Source organism: Pleurodeles waltl, chromosome 5 (genome assembly GCF_031143425.1).
Source record: "Pleurodeles waltl isolate 20211129_DDA chromosome 5, aPleWal1.hap1.20221129, whole genome shotgun sequence".
Taxonomy (NCBI): Eukaryota; Metazoa; Chordata; class Amphibia; order Caudata; family Salamandridae; genus Pleurodeles; species Pleurodeles waltl.
The window spans coordinates 724,814,247-724,833,552 of NC_090444.1; the positions used below are offsets into that span (position 1 = coordinate 724,814,247).

General features: G+C 44.0%; 1 protein-coding gene across 1 annotated transcript in view; it reads left to right on the top strand.

Annotated features, from left to right (window-relative positions):
* LOC138295990 (formin-2-like) overlaps positions 1–19,306 on the top strand; it is a 686,093-nt gene that overhangs the window by 56,929 nt on the left and 609,858 nt on the right. Inside the window, exon 4 of the mRNA XM_069234685.1 lies at positions 8,335–8,384. Coding sequence (XP_069090786.1) covers positions 8,335–8,384 — 50 coding nt within the window. The remainder of the gene's footprint in view (positions 1–8,334; positions 8,385–19,306) is intronic.

Here is a 19,306-nt window from a genome sequence, read left to right on the forward strand (position 1 = left end):
CAGTTGGTATATTTAATTTATTTCCAAATCCCTAGTAAAGTGTGCTACATGCCCCCAGGGCCTTTCAATTAAATGCTACTAGTGGGCCTGCAGCACTGATTGTGGCACCCACCTATGTAGCCCCTAACCATGTCTTGGATCTGCCATTGGAGTGCCTTTGTGCAGTTTTAAACTGCCATGTTGAACTGGCAAGTTAACTCTTGCTAAGCCTAACCCTTCCCTTTTTATACCTATGTCATCCCTAAGATAGGTCCTAGATTGCACCCTGCTCTGTGGGTCATATATCTAAAAAGCAGGGCACATACTTTTTAGCTTTATATGCCCTGGCAGTGATAAACACCCAACTTAATTTTTCACTACTGCAAGGCCTTTCTCTCCCATAGGATCACATTAGAATTACTGTATTACATCTTATAAGTGTAATGCCCAATCTGGAAGCGAAAAGGCTGTCAACGTTGGTGTCTCTGAACTCACAATTTAAAATCATAACTGATGGTAAAGACGGACTTTAAAATTCAGTTCTGAAAATGACACTTTTAGAGAGTTGACACTTTTCTTACTTTAGCCATTTGATGACTACTGCCTGTCTTCAATACTTGTCTGGGGTTGAGTGACAACTGGGCTTGTGCAATCCCTCTAGACAGCCACACACAAAGGGAGCTTAGGTGTGACTGATAAAGACCATTAACATCCTTATGGGCCGTCCTAGTCAGGATGGGTGGGAGAGACTGACATAACTGAAAGGGCAGTGTCCTTCCATACTAAAAGATCTGCATACCCTTCTGTAGTGAGTCTGGAGCGATGGAAAGAAGGGAGTGCCTCTATGCACTTCAAAGAACCTTCTTTGAAGTCTTCCCACACTTCAAAGTGATCCTCTAACACCACCAACTCAATACAGTTCTGAACCTGTGGATACTAAGCCAGGAAGGAGGAGTGTTGTGCTGCTACAAGGACTGACACCATGCTGATCTGCTACTCTGCTGGACTCCTGCTTTGCAAAGCTGACCTGCAGCTCTCCTGCCTAGGAGTGAGAAGGACTGGGCCTGCATCTCTCCACCCCAGAACCAAATTGACTCTCAGGGAATGCTGGCTTGCCTCCTGTTTTGAGTCACAGGGACACAAAGGACTTCCAACACATCTGCTACTGCTCCTGGACCGGTCTTCAACCAGCTCCTAACCCCTCAGGAGGCACCCCTCTAGACCTGGCTCCTTAAATGTGGGTTTGTGTCTCTTGAAATCAAGTGTTTGGGTTCGTCACGAATGAGAGCAGGCCCGCTCCCACTGAAACTGCACCGCTTGCACAAAGAATCAGCGCGAGCTGCCACAAGTTTGATTCTTTACACAGCAAGCAGCGCTGCTCGCAACCGTTAGCCTCCAGTCCACCTGTGTGTGACGCCCGACTGACTCTTTGTGCCCGCGGAACGTCTCTAGCAATGCTCTCCTTGCTCCCAGTGAACTTCCCTGCAAACTGGACTCTCGGCTTGATTCTGAGAAGGTAAACATTCAGCCGGACTTAACTTGGACTGTATCCGACCCACACTCCTCGAAGGTCAGCCTGAACTTTTGGATTTACCCCAGTTTAGCGCAACCAGATATCCCCGGTTGGCGCTGCATGCTTTTAAGCACTTTGTTGCATTTAAGTCTTCAAAAATTCATATCTCCACTTCTACTTGTTGGATTTTTGTCCTTTTGGTCTTGTTTTATCATAGACATAAGCTCTATAAATCCCAACCAGGTGTGGTGTTTTTTGTGTGGTGTTTTCACTGTTTTACTGTATTAAGTGTTCCACAAATACTATACACTGTGCCTCTTAAATTAAGCCTTCCAGCTGTGTGCCAAGCTACCAGAGGGTGAGCACAGGTTAATTTAAGGTGTTTATCTGACTTACCCTGACTAGGATTGTGGTTCATAATTGGACAGGGTGCATAGTTCTGCCAACCAGAAACCCAGTTTCTAACAGTGGAGAATAAGGGTGTTCCATAGTATCAGACCATGGAACCTAAAGAAACTTCCACCAAAATATAAAAGACAGTCTAAATGGCTATTGCCTGAAACTGATTCTCTCTGTTCAACAGCAAATCACATACTTCAGAAATCTGTCCGTTCTTCTGTGGCTGTAAAATCACTAAAACAAGACCGATTGTCTTCCTCAAATTGAATAAACTATGTTACATTTATCATGGTGATGCAGATGACACTTTACTTCATGAAAAGAATATTTATCCACTATATTTGATGGACCATAGCTAATTGAACTGTAATGGGATGTCTGCACTACTTGAGTGACTTTAAGATGAAAATGTTTATTGACATCCTGATCCTTCTATGGAGATGATGATCCTAGATGGATCTGCATGTTCAAAGATAGTTTGGTTTAATCAAACTGACAAATGCAGAGAAGCCATTTTGAACAATCTATAAGTCAAAATGACTTTTATTGTGGACCATGATCTTATTACCACAGTGCCTTTCTTAGATGCAAGTATCCTAATGTTTTCCACTGAAAGAAAAAGTGCATTGTACAAAGTCCCAGCAGAAATCTATGATTAGATCACCTGGGATAGAGTAGCTCCCATGCCGCCACATAATCTGAAGACATTTGTACTGAGTACAGCTGTCCTAAGTTCATCATTGTTACCCCAGATTTCCTCTGTAAAGTATGTAGCAGAAACAACCATCTCATTAACTCTCCCCATGGTTGGGTAATGGGTGATCTCTGTGGGCCTCAGTCTTTATAATATGTGAGGTACCCTCTGCCTTCCTGGGCATATCTTTCAGCAGGCATACTTCATGCCATGCCTGAGTACCATTGTCCTATGGTCTGTACCAGAGGGTGGTCTCACAGCCTTGAGGGCATCTTAAGACCCAGATCATGAAGCACCCTATTTCATCTCACAAGTGGGTCATCATGTCATATACCCAGTATCATACCTTGATTTCACTGTTCCCAAAACAAGTGTGCAGTTTGTTCATAGCCCCTCAGTCAAAGGTTTGTTTCCCTTTTCTACCTTATTTTGGCATAATGCATTCTGTTCAACAACTTGATTGGTATCCCCATGAATGCAGAACTAATGGCCACTTTGCCAATACTGCAAGGCTTCCATCACTCAAAGTTTTAGAAATTACCATCTTTTGCATGGTAGCCCCCAGAATTCTACCTTCTGTTGCAGGGTCTGTTCTTGTAGGAGATAGGACTCTGTGCACTTTCGGCCACTACCCCGACTAAACAGTAGTAACATGCTTGTGCTTGCTTTGTTAAACCTGGCGAGATTACCATGTACCTGGCTGGCAGATTTAATTTACCTATAAATACCTAGTATATGGTACTGCATGTTCCCAGGGCAGCTAAATTAAATTATACTAGTTGGTTGTGGTAATCATTGTGCCATTCACTAAAGTAACACTGCACACTGTCTCGGGGCCTGCCACTGCAGTCTGAGTATGTAGTTTAAACTGCCATTTTGACCTGCCAGAATAACCTTTTGGACAGGCATAATCCTTTCTTTTTAGTACTTATAAGTCACCCCTGTGATAGCCCCTAAATACCCATTGGGCAGGGTATATGGTTTTGTATAATTAATGTTTTATATGTCCTGGCTGTGAGAAAACGTGTCTGATTTTTGTTTTTCTCTCCTCACTATAGCTGTAGAAAGGCTAGCTTTCACATAAGTTACAACTGTTTCATGCTATTACATTTAAGAAGTGCTAAATTTAAATTGGGAAATGCTGTACCAATAATTCAAGTACTCATTTTAATAGTGCAAAATGCAACTTCATGGTATGGTTACATTTTATATTACTATTTTGAATATTACTCTTTTAGAAAGTTGACACTTTCCCTCCAGAAGCCAAAAGGTTTTCAGTCAGTGTCCAGCTGTCGCATGACTCCCCTGATGGCTCACCTGAAGTGAGATGTGTATTGTCCCTAGAAAGTGGATAAACGGCTCTGGGTGTGCAGAGGAATTTTTCTTCCTTCACAAGGTGTCTTTGGGAGCTGTGCCCAGCAGTTCATGAGCTTCAAGGGATATCTACCCAGTCACTCTAGGCCTATCTCTCTTTTCTCTTTCTCTTCAGGTTGGCTCCAAGCACAGTGGGAGGGGGAGCTGCCCTAGAACTGGTTTAGCGTGACCATGGAGGAGGGGCTGCCCATCTCCATAGCACCACTTCTGAGCACTCTCGAATCTGTGAAGAATCAGGTCTGCCCTGCTGTATGAAGAACCTGAATGAAGATTGGACATACTTGACATAACTCCAGGACCCCAGAAGTGACTCGGCGGTCAGTTAGCTGACCACTTGTTTGAGCTACAGGGCCACAACAAGCTTCCAGGAGCTTCCCTCCCTGCAGCTTCTCAGCTGACCAGTTCCAGCTGCACCTGCCCTGGATCCTGCTGCAGACTGTTTGAGTGAGACCTGACCCCCAAGTGGTGCCCCAGGTTGGGACCCTTGACTTATATTATAGTGTACTCCTTCTTTCCCTATACTGTAAGATCTGGGGCTCTGAAGCTTTTTTCCAACTTTCTACCTGGGAAACTTATCATGACTGGGGTCGCTGCCTAAGCTTTTAGCCTCAAATTGCCAGTTTCTCCCACTGGAGGAGATATAACTTTCAGAGGTTTCTAAGACCAAACACAGAGGGCTTCCATAGGACTGATGCCAAGCAGCTTCCACTCACTGTCGAGGCCTTCCTAAGCATGTACTTCACCCACATGGAGCTTTGCCGCATTCGTCCACAACTGCACTGGAACCCTGCTCTTCAGCAGCCCACTGTCCCCAAGCCCCAATTTGAACCTACCTTGCAGCTTACCCAGCAGGTGACTCATTGCCAACTTTTCCTCCAGAAATCTTTCTAAGTCAGAAGTTAAACCGGGACTAACCTAGTTCCTGTACCTAACCACGGATCCACTGTGATCCGCCTTAACTGATGACTTTGTCCTCATTTAATGTGGCCAGATACCCTCGATTGGTGCTTTGTGCTATTTGACACTATTATTATATCAAACTTTAAAAAATCATATTGCTTGTTCTACTTAATGGATTTTTGTCATTTTTAAGTCCTTTTTTATTAATAATGATCTTTTTTCTAAATTGGTTTGGGGTTTTTCTGGTGTTTTCACTTTATTACTGTTAGAGTGCTACATAAATACTTTACACATTGCCTCTAAGTTAAGCCTGACTGCTTTATGACCAGCTACCACAGGATTAAGCAGAGTATTATTTAGTGACTTCATTGGTTCACCCTGACAAGGACTATGATCATTTGAAATGGGTTCTCGCCCCTCTTCAACTAATAATGTAATTTCTTACACTGTTTTCTGTTTCCCTGCATCTATTTTTCATCTGAGCTGTGTTAATATCTTCAAACCTTGCTGCCCCATATGTGTCTCAGCACCAAAATAAATCCCTATTGCGTCCCCTGGAAGGAAGCACTGTAGGGGTCTCGTTTCCCCTAGTATGTTGCTGTGCCATAGAGGATTGAACCTGACCCCAGGTTCAATCCTCTCTGGCACATCAGTTGGCATATCAGTTTCCTTATGGCTATTTTCTGTGTTCTCATTGCCAAGTGAGAGGGCAGATCACTGTTTGGTTAACTGTCTAGTGCCATAATATAATCTGTCATTTATTGTATGTCTGTCTATCCATAGTAAATGGCCATTCTGAGATGCGCAAATTCACTCATTCACTACTGCAATATATGTCATAAGTCATATAGGTCAGTAAATGTTATCGCCCATGATTCAGCCCCCAAAAGACAAAAGCTCTAGTGCAATTCTCTGAGGAGGGGGCAGACCACATAACACATTTTATTATTAACGCTATATAACAAAGCGTCCTGCACCCAAAATTGTGTGTTCTGAAGCAAATAGAGATACTTGGGAAGAACGATTATCTTGTAAAGTGTAGCCCTCCTGAGTAAAAACAAAGGCAACAGTATTTCATGACACTCTTAACTTTTTGACTTCGCAGTGTAAATTGAAGCAATGCAAGGCATCCTTGTCTCATGTGACATAGACTCTTATATATTTAAATCCTTAAGGTCTTGTATTGAAGGGTGAGAAGAAATTAAACATTTGATCCTAAACCACCAATGGAGAAATTAATGGATTTATCAATTTATGCTAAGTCCTGTGTACCAGCCAAAGATGATAAACTTTAGCAGAATTCTGACTATTGTGGTCTGGGTGTATGTAACCAAGTACTATATGCATGTGTACATTGATATTCTATCCCACTGAAATTCCCATTTAAAGTCTGAGCAGGGTATCCTTTCTAATCCAGTTTGCCAGTGACATCAAGGCCAAGGCAAGCTGCATTGATGATAGGTGGCAGCCTTGTCTTGTGCCATTCACCCACACTCTAGCCATAGGAGCCTTATACAATGGTTTGGCCTCCAACCATAATTTTAGGTTGAATTTCATTTTCGCAAGAACCACCATTGAGCAAGATCACTCAACTGAATGAAAAGCTTTGGCCGCATCTCTAGACAACAAAACTGCTGGCTCTGAGACTTTGGTTGTGTCCTCTATTCAGCCACAGAGACATCAAGGAATATTCCTGGTACTTCTGCCTTTCTGCCTACATTTAACCCTTTTGGATCAGAGTGGGTAAATGTTATAACCATCTGCAAATGATTGCCCTGGTATTTGGCCAGTATTTCTACTTCAGCGTTTTATTAATATATATATGTTAGAGAGATAGATTGGTTCAGATTTTACACTACTCATGAAACCATAGAAATGTAGCAGTTACTTATCTCAAGACACTATAACTCGTGCTGTAAGGTAACTAGAACTTGCACCCCTGCCATGCAGAGTTTTCTCATTAATCATTTCACTGCAAATGCTGCAGCAGTATTATCAATGATGTCATATAAGATGTCATTACTGATGTAATATGTGGGGTAAATAGCATGCATGGTGACGGCGCGCGTTCTAGTCAACTTACAGCATGAGTAGGTAAGCACAACTTGCGTTGCATTTTCAAATAATAAGATAAGGTGGTATACTCTCCAGCTAGAAAATTGCTTGAAAATTTCAAGCCAGAGCCCGTTAGGCCCAGGAACAAAACTTTCTATGATGCCATGTGTGATCTCTTCTACTATTAACTGTTCTTCAAATGCTACCCAAGCTGTTGCAGGTTCTGAGACGTCAAATCTCTGACAAAATTCATCAACCCAGAATTATACATTTCTATCCTGTTGGCATCGAGGTTTTTAAAATAGTCTACGGATATCTGTGCTATTTTTCTACAACCAGTGTGAGCTGTCCCTCGCTCTTGAGATAAATTAGCCCCAACCATCTACGTCTGTCCTTCCTTTTGCTGAGCCATGCCAATAACCCTATTTTATATATTTGTTTCAGGGTTGCTATGTTTTGGTTCCTAACTTAATTGGTAGAGGTGGAGCAGAACGTCTGCTTCTTGGATATCAATTCTTCTGTTAACCTAGGATCACCATCCGCTAGGATGTATTCTACTAACTTTAGCTCTTCCACTGAATTAAAGGACTGCTGCCTTTTACGCATTTTCCGTGCCATGCTGGCTATGGCGTGTCCCCTGTCTACATCTTGTACACATCTCAAAGAATCGAATCTGATTGTACAAATTCTCTGTTTTCTTCAAAATGATTATCTGTAATCTCCCTTAACTTGTAAAAGCTTTTGAGATCTCAGTTACCATGCATGCAAATTCCAATGAAAGAATGATTCCCCTATCCTACCCTCCAGGAATCTGCGTATTAGCTTATGACTGCGAACTGCATTTCTGCAGACAACACTCCAGCCATCTCCATTTGTGCAGATATGGTATGGACACTGGGGACATTGTCTAGTTAAGAAGCAGCTTCAAGTGTGCATGGGAACCGCTTCTAAATCTTTTTTTCCTGTGCAAAAAATGGTAGTGTCTCTACCTGCTGAACATACGTTTTACAACTCTATAGGACGTGAAGACAAACTTGATGACCGTTAGTAACTTTATATTCGGTAATCTGAAAGTTGGGGCTGCCCATGGCAACGAACTCTTATAAAAACACAGATATATAAATATTTCCTAGTGCCTGGGACACTCTGTAGTCACTGACTGTTAGTCCTCGACATTGACCACAACTTTCTACAGATTGTTCTTTGCTAAAAACAAAAAATCAACCTTGCGGCATTGACCATACTCAATCAATTTTGGAGGACTTTCCAAAAGATAAATGTGACTTAAAACATTTATTTGCTCATAAATACTCCTACAGATTAAAAATGTATAAAGCGTATATATTGTTACCATGAGTTTAAATATTGCTATGCCCCATGAAGCTATAGAAACGTCTCATATCTGCCACTCTTTCAACAGATTGTCAAGCAGTTAAGAAACAGTACGAAGATAAATTAAAGGAAGCACAGGTGAGACTGTAATCTTAAGACTTTTGTGTTTCTATAATGCCATTAAATAAATCGGAATTAATTTACACCCTTAGTCAAGACATTAAATGATAAAATCTTGCTTTAGTCCTGAATCTGTGTATTCACTTAAATAGCAGCTCCATTGAAGGAAAGAGATAAACGTTGAATAATTGAAATACCTTTGTAGGAAGTTGGCTGTGTATATACTATTTCAAAGTAAGAAATAGTGTGCACAGAGTCCAGGGGTTCCCCTTAGAGGTAAGATCGTGGCTAAATTAGATAATTCTAATGCTCTATTTTGTGGGTGTGGTTGAGCAGTAGGCTTATCAGAGTGTAATATTAAGCATTTGTTGTACACACACAGGCAATAAATGAGGATCACACACTCACATACTCCAGGCCAATAGGTTTTTATATTGAAAAATATCTTTACTTAGTTTATTTTAAGAACCACAGGTTCAAGATTTACATTAAACACTTTAAATGCAAGGTACTTCACTTAGATACTTTAGGAACTTTGAATGAAAGCAATATCATATACAGTCTTTGTAAAAATGGCAATAAGCTATTTTCAAAGTGGACACAGTGCAAAAATCAACAGTTCCTGGGGAGGTAAGTAAAGGTTAGATTAGGAGGTAAGTAAAACACTTAAGTCTCAGTTCTGGGGCATATAACAGCCCACCATTGGGGTTTCAAGGCAACCTCAAAGTTATCACACCAGCAGCTCAGGGCCGGTCAGGTGCAGAGGTCAAAGAGGTGCCAAAAACACATAGGCGCTAGGGGGGGGGGGGCACAAGTAGGCACACAAAATACACCCTTAGCGGCACAGGGGCGGTGCAGTGTGCAAAGCAGGCGTCCGGTTTCAGGTAGGAAACAATGGAGGGACCTGGTGGTCACTCTAGCGGTGCAGGCAGGCAGGGCTTCTCGGGACAGCCACCACCTGGTCTAGGCAGAGGGTCGCCTGGGGGGTCACTCCTACACTGGGGTTCGGTTCCTTCAGGTCCTGAGGGCTGCGCGTGCAGTGCTGGTTCCAGGCGTCGGGTCCCTTGTTACAGGCAGTCGCGGTCAGGGGAGCCTCTGGATGCTCTCTACAGGCGTCGCTGTGGGGGCTCAGGGGGGTAGTCTCTGGTTACTCACGGGCTCGCAGTCGCTGGGCAGTCCTCCCTGAGGTGTTGGTTTTCTGCAGGTCGAGCCGGGGACGTCCGGTGCAGAGTGTAGTCTCACGCTTCCGGTGGGAAACGTGAAGTCTTTGGAAGTTGCTTCTTTGTTGCAAAGAAGTAGCTGGTTTTGAACAGGGCCGCTGTTCACTGGAGTTTCTTGGTCCTTTAGTCCAGGGTGGTCCTCTGAGGCTTCAGAGGTAACTGGTCCCTGTTGGATGCGTCGCTGGAGCAGGTTTTCGAAGTTGGAGACAGGCCGGTAGGGCTGGGGCCAAAGCAGTTGTCGTCTCCCTCCTTCTCTGCAGGCTTGTAGGTCAGCAGTCCTTCTTGTTTCTTCAGGTTGCAGGAATCTGGGATCTGGGGCGCCCCTAAATACTGAACTTAGGTGTGTTTAGGCCTGGGAGGGCAGTAGCCAATGGGTGGCTACACCCTCTTTGTGCCTCCTCCCTGTGGGGAGGGGGGCACATCCCTAGTCCTATTGGGGGAATCCTCCAAACTCAAGATGGAGGATTTCTAAAGGCAGGGGTCACCTCGGCTCAGGACACCTTAGGGGCTGTACTGACTGGTGGGTGACTCCTCCTTGTTATTCTCATTATCTCCCCTGGACTTGCTGCCAAAAGAGGGGGCTGTGTCCAGGGGGCGGGCATCTCCACTAGCTGGAGTGCCCTGGGGCATTGAAACACGAAGCCTGAGCCTTTGAGGCTCACTGCTAGGTGTTAGAGTTCCTGCAGGGGGGAGGTGTGAAGCACCTCACCCAGAGCAGGCTTTGTTTCTGGCCTCTGAGCACAAAGGCCCTCACCCCCGGGGGTCAGAAACTCGTCTCTCAGCAGCAGGCTGGCACAGACCAGTCAGTCCTGCACTGAGGAATTGGGTAAAATACAGGGGGCATCTCTAAGATGCCCTCTGTGTGCATTTTGTTAATAAATCCAACATTGGCATTAGTGTGGGTTTATTATTCTGAGGCGTTTGATACCAAACCTCCCAGTATTCAGTGTAGCCATTATGGAGATGTGGAGTTTGTTTTGACAAACTCCCAGACCATACACTTAATATGGCCACACTCTACTTACAATGTCTAAGAATAGACTTAGACACTGTAGGGGAATATTGCTCATGCAGCTATGCCCTCACCTGTGGTATAGTGCACCCTGCCTTAGGGCTGTAAGGCCGCTAGAAGGGTGACTTACCTATGCCACAGGCAGTATTTTGTGGGCATGGCATCCTGCGGGGGATGACATGTCGACTTTGTCTTTTTCTCCCCACCAACACACACAATCTACAATGGCAGTGTGCATGTGTTAGGTGAGGGGTTCCTTAGGGTGGCACAACATATGCTGCAGCCCTTAGGGACCTTCCCTGGTCACAGGACCCTTGGTACCACTGGTACCTTTTACAAGGGACTTATCTGTGTGCCAGGGGTGCGCCAATTGTGGAAACAATGGTACATTTTAAGTGAAAGAGCACTGGTGCTGGGCCTGGTTAGCAGGGTCCCAGCACACTTCTCAGTCAAGTCAGCATCAATATCAGGCAAAAAGTGGGGGGGTAACTGCAACAGGGAGCCATTTTCCTACAACCTTGTTCTGGATTCAGTCAATTTATGGTTGTCACTAGAGTAGAGGAGTCAAAATATTGCTTGTGCCCTCACACACTGCTACTTTAGCTCTCTTCGCACTCAGTAGCTCGATGTCCTTGTTTGAAAGTGATGTCCCACAATAGATCAGGAACTACAAGAACTTTATAGTGGTACCAAGTATACATTTAATACTATACTTGAAAACGCTCCTCTAGGCTCTTCTAGTTGATTAAGTACTACTTGCCAAGTACACTGAATAATCCTATTTCTATTAAAAAAGCCATTGTCAGAAAACAAGTTAGATCCTCTATGCACCCTATGAATAGCCCTTTCTGCCTGTCCAGCAATATTACGCAGGTCTGTTTGTATTGAAGATTGTATGTCCATGCTTCACCCATAACCCGTTTTATTCTTCCCTTTTTCAATCTTCCCAAACTACCCAACTACTGAGACCTATTTACAAGACTAATCTCAAAGGGCAAATATGTTTTTAATGTATTGTCATAGATTTAACATGGGAGGCAGTTACTGCACTGCTTAAAGCGGAGTGTTTCCTGGAGACATGATCAATATTTATCCTCCGCTCTAATCTTCAATACCCAGTAGGTTTACTGTAAAAGGCAGTGATGGATCCGTTACTTAGCTTTACCAAATATTAGCACCTCCTATCCCATGCATAAGGGATCTTTCACTCCTGAACGTGCACTTTATCAGACCTAACTCTGGTGTTCAATGGTATTAGGCTTTGGATAGATATTAGAACAATGGGTGACTTTCAGTGCCATACCAACAACATTGTTCTAATTGCCCTGTTCGCTTTAAGGTCATAGACCGAGCCTTGTTAAAAGACCGCTTGCCCCCTAACCAGACTGGTACGTCTGTTAGCGCGTTGGACCTTAACCCCTTCGCTGCCAGGCCTTTTCCCCCTCCTATGCCAGGCCTTTTTTTGCCTATTTGGGGCAGTTCGCGCTTAGGCCCTCAACTTTTTGTCCACATAAGCTAACCAAGCCAAATTTGCGTCCTTTTTTTCCAACATCCTAGGGATTCTAGAGGTACCCAGACTTTGTGGGTTCCCCTGAAGGAGGCCAAGAAATTGGCCAAAATACACAGAAAATTTCGTTTTTTTCAAAAAAACTGGAAAAAGTGGCTGCAGAAGAAGGCTTGTGGTTTTTCCCCTGAAAATGGCATCAACAAAGGGTTTGCGGTGCTAAACTCAGCAGCTTCCCAGCTTTCTGGAACAGGCAGACGAATCCGAAAACCCAATTTTCCAACACAATTTTCGCATTTTACTGGGACATACCCCATTTTTGAATTTTTTTTTGCTTTCAGCCTCCTTCCAGTCAGTGACAGAAATGGGCATGAAACTAATGCTGGATCCCAGAAACCTAAACATTTCTAAAAAGTAGACAAAATTCTGAATTCAGCAAGGGGTCATTTGTGTAGATCCTACAAGGGTTTCCTACAGAAAATAACTGAAAAAGAAAAATATTGAAATTGAGGTGAAAAAAACATCAATTTTTCTCTATGTTTTACTCTGTAACTTTTCCCTGCAATGTCAGAATATCGAAAGCAATATACCGTTACGTCTGCTGGACTCCTCTGGTTGCGGGGATATATAGGGCTTGTAGGTTCATCAAGAACCCGAGGAACCCAGAGCCAATAAATGAGCTGCACCCTGCAGTGCATTTTCATTCTATACCGGGTATACAGCAATTCATTTGCTGAAATATAAAGAGTAAAAAATTGCTATCAAGAAAACCTTTGTATTTCCAAAAAGGGCACAAGATAAGGTGTTGAGGAGCAGTGGTTATTTGCACATCTCTGAATTCCGGGGTGACCATACTAGCATGAGAATTACAGGGCATTTCTCAAATAGATGTCTTTTTTACACACTCTCCTATATTTGGAAGGAAAAAATGTAGAGAAAGACAAGGGGCAATAACACTTGTTTTGCTAATCTATGTTCCCCCAAGTCTCCCGATAAAAATGATACCTCACTTGTGTGGGTAGGCCTAGCGCCCGCGACAGGAAACGCCCCAAAGCGCAACGTGGACACATCCAAATTTTTGGAAGAAAACAGAGGTGTTTTTTGCGAAATGCCTACCTGTAGATTTTGGCCTCTAGCTCAGCCGGCACCTAGGGAAACCTACCAAACCTGTGCATTTCTAAAAACTAGAGATGTAGGGGAATCCAAGGAGGGGTGACTTGCGGGGCTCGGACCAGGTTCTGTTACCCAGAATCCTTTGCAAACCTCAAAATTTGGCTAAAAAAACACATGTTCCTCACATTTCTGTGGCAGAAAGTTCTGGAATCTGAGAGGAGCCACGAATTTCCTTCCACCCAGCGTTCCCCCAAGTCTTCCGATAAAAATGGTACCTCACTTCTGTGGGTAGGCCTAGCGTCCACGAAAGGAAATGGCCCAAAACACAACGTGGACAGAACATATTTTTTCACAGAAAACAGAGGTGTTTTTTGCAAAGTGCCTACCTGTGGAGTTTGGCCTCTAGCTCAGCCGGCCCCGGGAGGGGGGGGGGGGAAGAAATGCCCTTAAATAAATTTGACCCCCCCCAACTCCCCAAGCCCCCCCCTGCCCCTGCCCGGGAACAACCCCTGCCTACGGGGTCGCTCCCCCTGCATGACATTGGCGCCAAAAAACAAATCCCAGGTGCCTAGTGGTTTCTGCCCCCTTGGGGGCAGATTGACCTAAAATCGGCCAATCTGCCCCCAAGGGGGGCAGAAATGGCCTAAATACAATATCCCACCCAGGGGAGCGACCCTTGCCTGATGGGTCGCTCCCCATCTCGAAAAAAAAAAAAAAAAAAAAAACACAACAAAAAAATGTGCCCTGGTGCCCTGAGGGTTCTGCCACCCCCGGGGGCAGAAATGGCCTAAAATAAATTTGCTCCCCCCCCAGCACCCACCCCCCCTGGGAGCGACCCTTGCCTATGGGGTCGCTCCCCCTGCATGACATTGGCGCCAAAAAACAAATCCCAGGTGCCTAGTGGTTTCTGCCCCCTTGGGGGCAGATTGACCTAAAATCGGCCAATCTTCCCCCAGTGGGGCAGAAATGGCCTAAATACAATTTGGCCCCCAAGGGGAGCGACCCTTGCCTGATGGGTCACTTCCCATCTCTAAAAAACAAAAAAAAAAATTGCCCTGGTGCCTAGAGGGTTCTGCCCCCCCCTGGGGGCAGTTCGGCCTAATAATAGGCCGATCTGCCCCCCGGGGGGGCAGAAATGGCCTAAAATAAATTTGCCCCCACCCCGGGAGCGACCCTTGACTACGGGGTCGCTCCCCCTGCATGACATTGGCGCCAAAAAACAAATCCCAGGTGCCTAGTGGTTTCTGCCCCCTTGGGGGCAGATTGACCTAAAATCGGCCAATCTTCCCCCAGTGGGGCAGAAATGGCCTAAATACAATTTGCCCCCCAAGGGGAGCGACCCTTGCCTGATAGGTCGCTCCCCATCTCTAAAAAAACAAACAAACAAAAAAGAAAAATTTGCCCTGGCGCCTAGAGGTTTCTGCCCCCCCCCCTCGGGGGCAGATCAGCCTAATATTAGGCCGATCTGCCCCAGGGGGGGCCGAAATGGCCTAAAATAAATTGCCCTCCCCCCCAGGGAGCGACCCTTGCCTAAGGGGTCGCTCCCTTTGCGTGAAATTCACGCAAAGAAAAAACTCCCTGGTGTCTAGTGGTTTCTACCCCCCTTGGGGGCAGATTGGCCTCATCAAAATAGGCCAATCTGCCCCCAAGGGGGGCAGAAATGGCCAAAATATAATTTTACCCCAAGGGGAGCGACCCTTGCCTGATGGGTCGCTCCCCACCAAAAAAAAAAAAATGAAACATAAAAATAAAAAAAAATGGTCCCTGGTGCCTAGAGGTTTCTGCCCCCCCTGGGGGCAGATCGGCCTAATAATAGGCTGATCTGCCCCCAGGGGGGGCAGAAAAGGCCTCCCCGAAAATATGCCCCCCCTGGGAGCGACCCTTGCCCAAGGGGTCGCTCCCTTTTGTCAATAACAATAAAAAATAAAAAAATCCCTGGTGTCTAGTGGGGTTTCAAAAGCCGGATTGCAAGCAATCCGGCTTTTGAAACCCTCGTAGAGACTTCAAAGGGAAGGAAATACTTTTCCTTCCCTTTGAAGCCCCTCCGGGCCTCCCCAGTGATTAAAAGAGAAATACTTTTGCATTTCTCTTTCAATCGCGCTGGAGATAGAGCTTCCAGCGCGACTAGGGAGGCCCCTGTGACAAATCAGCGTGCACTCGCGCGCTGACGTCACGGGGGGGTGGGGGGGTAGGGGGTGGAAGGGGAAGGTCTTCCCCTTCCATCCCTGACTTGGGGGGGGGGGGAGGGGGTGCACGGTGGGCGCGCTAGCGCGCCCCCAAGTTCCCCTGTGCCATGGACGAGATGATCTCGTCCAAGGCACAGGGGAACTGTAGCCTTGGACGAGATCATCTCATCCAAGGCACAGAAGAGGTTAATAAGTAAACATTGAAGGGGACATGACTAGGTCGGGTAACCTTTTGACTCGCATTTAAGACGTTCCCACCATAGATCCAGTACAGGCAGATCAATAATCAATAGCCAATCAATAACCAATAATCAATAACAGTAATCAATAGGAGTCAGTAATTATTACACCCCATGACCACAAAGTCATGAATAACCACACCTTTATGTAAAGGTTAGAATGTTTATTTCCCTATATTAACAATGCTAAAGTCAAATAAATTAATCTCAAAATCAAACGATAAACATACAGAAAGACTGGCTGTCCGAGTCTGCCAAAGAAAAGCAATCTAATCAAGACTTGAGCTATTACACATTCTAATTCACAGTGAAAATTAATAGCAAGAATAACTGCACATACGAAATTACATACATTTAGTTTCAGCAAAGAAAGACCTCAAATGTTATTCCATATAGTGGATTTAATCAGTGGGCTCCCTAACTAACATCAGATTAGAATTAACATGTTGGGCGCCATGCAAAACAATTTAGTCAACACAAATTTGGAAAACATCTAACTATGGCTCTATCAAAATATTGCGGTTGGTACCCAGAAACAAAAGCGGTTAGACAATATAATCAATATTCTAATTCATACTCCCTATCCTCAGTATGGATCAGCAAGCAGTGTCAGTCTTCGTCCTCAGGACATCAGTCTGGTCATCAAGGATTCAGGATTCAGCATCAAAGTTCGGAAAGGGCAAAGTCTTTAAGCATTAAAGTAAGCACGTCTCTTATCAAGACGCTCAGTAAAATATGACAGTGGCAAAAGCGCAACAGCCACTTCTTCTCAGTGTAGTCCCGTTAAGTTAGATTTCCTCAGATTTATTCTTAAGTCCCCTTTGGTCAAGGGATTGCATGTTCACACTTTGTCCAATAAAACTAAAATATCAAATCTCTAATTTCTACTAGTACACAGTTCACATGTCGCTGATTGGCTTATCTTGTAATGTCCTCATCGTCCGGCTCGTCAGGTAACAATATTGTTGCAGCTTATATTCCAGTCAGTGTCTCCATTGTTCTTCTCCTGAGAAAGTCAGTCTTACACACATTTACATTTAGCAAGAACAGCATCTTCTAGGAAAGTGGTTCTCATGAGAAAGGCTTTTAGCTACAAGCTCATTTGGTCAGCACAGTGAAAAATCACAGTTTAATTCTTTAAGACAGCCATTTTTATTACGTGCAAGGAATGCAGCTTGATATGAGGCCGTGCAGCTAGGCCAAGACCTCCGCTAAGTTAAGGCTTTCAATTAATTAAAGCAATTACATAATGCATAACCCCAAATATGATCTATTACTAAATTTATCAAACAAATGCTCAGTATTTCATATTAATAAGCCATGAATGAATAAGTTCACTTTGTGAACATTGGTGGCCACTCATCGTGGTCATACTTTCAAATGTGTGCATTATTTTTCCATATGTTATTACAGTTTCTAGACAAATTCAACACTCAGGAAACATGAATATTGATCAATAATTCTGGTATATCTTCTGCACTAGCACACCTTACAGCTAAAAGATTTACCCAACGAAAGTTGGTTTTCTCAGGGGTTGGTCCTCTCACTTCTAAATCAAAGTTCTGATTTACTTTAGATTCATTAGTTTATATGTGTTTAATATCTGTAGTTGTGTTGGTTACAACAACATGGAAGAGTTAGATAAGCTCATAAGTGGTCCTATATTCTTCTCCTGTCTGTTCAACTTTCACCTTAAAATTCACTGTGAATAAGACTGAGCATTTACTCTTTTCATCCATATTTATCTTTTGGCCCACATTGTTCAAATCAGTCTCTGCACAAGTTCAAGAGAGGAAATGTTGGTGTAGCACTCAACTGCAACCTGTTTTTCCATGTACAGAACAGTGTGGTGCTACATGGGATCCCTTGTAAAGAATTACCCTCTTGGTCCATTCATGAAATGTGATAAGTTACTGCTCTTACCTACTTTTGGCTTGATAAGGTCAGGGGGTGATACTAAGACTTGGCTCTATATGCAATAAAGAGACCACAGTCGGTGCAGAGTCCATTACTTAGCCACACAGGCAGAGTGCATTGCATTCAGCGCTCCTTTCACTCCATTGAACTCAAATTCTTAAGGGAGCAGGGTACAAGAACTCATGCATGGCCTACCCAATCTTTAAAAATGTCTCTCCTTCATGTGTGTCACACAGTACTGTATATACCCTGTTTTGCCACCTTCCTTTTTTAATCCTGATTTCTGAAACTTTTCCAAACTAGGATAATTTACTGAAGAGGTGGTGCTCTTTGTGTAAAAACAGCTCACGTGTGAAACTCTATCCTCATGCTTGCAACTCATTTCTGGCAGCTGGATATTCTGTTTAACCTATAATATGTGGTTCTGCTGTTTCTAAGTGCTCTGCAGTCCCCAATTCTCAGGGAGAGATGAGCCAATGGAATTGCGTGTAATTCACTATGAATTTCGTTTCTAGATGCTTAAAGGCAATTCACTTGGCATATGTTTACAGTTGAAAAAAATAGTAAGTCCCAAAAAACATTAGTTGATTTTGGTGTGACTTTCTGTTAGATCTGACATTATTGGTGTGTTATTCCCCCAGACATTTTGCCTTCACTCTTCCTGTTTATTGAATTTGTTCTTGTTGGCTTTAGGACAGTGCTTAATTTGTGCTTGTTGTTTCCGGTGCGGATCACTGGCACTTATTTTTGAGGGCCGGCACTTATTTTTGAGTGCCAGCACTTATTTTTCTGCCTAAAGCATTTACTGTGAGCAAAAGACACACATGGGAAAGACGAAGGAAGAGTAAAACAAGAAAGCTTCACAATGGGAGAAGGCAGACAGCTGCAAGAGTGAGCTGAAGGGACAGGGAGTGGCTTTGAATTGATTGAAGAGGCCCAAGATGGCTTCAGGATTATGCTGTCTCAGTATTCCGTACTGGCACATTTAATTGCAGCAGCCACGTGTTTAAGAGGAGGGCTTTGGGAACCCCCACATTTGTATCTACAAATTGAGCACTGCTTTAGGACTCTGTGGCTCTTTACCACTGCTAAACAGTGCTTAGGTGCTTGGGCATTCTCGCTAAACATGATAAAAATGGACTGCATCTAATTGGCACATTTAATTTACTTACGTCCCTCGTGAAGTGCTACCACTTCTAACCAGGGACTGTAAATTTAATGATACTAGTGGACCTTTAGCAGTTTGTGCCACCCACCACGCAAAACATCTAAGGCCTACCACAGCAGCCTGTATCGTGGTTTTAACCTGCAATTTGGACCTGGAAATCAACCTTTTACCAGGGAAAAACCTTCATTTTTTAATGTCACCCTAGAGTAGGCCCTAAAGGCTCATAGGGCAGGGGCCACTGTATTTAAAAAGTTGGAAATGGGTTTAAGTTTTACACGTTCTAGCAGTAGAAATCTTCTGAAGTCGTTTTTAGGTCTGGCCTGAGACAACACATGATGTGCATGTGTGCTGTTGCTTGCGATAACCTGTTTCTTTAAAAAAAAAATAACTGTTAAAAAGGGATTTTTAGCCCGCCCAGTACTTATCCTTGGTGGACTTGATTGTCACTCTGATTTTGTTGCTTCTAATTGGGCAGGACATGTTGGTGTCACTTCCTTCTTGTCTTTTTGTCTCTTTGGTGGAACACAAGCAACGTATAGATTAAGTACTTTATTACTGCTCATCCTCTGCCTGCACTGGGA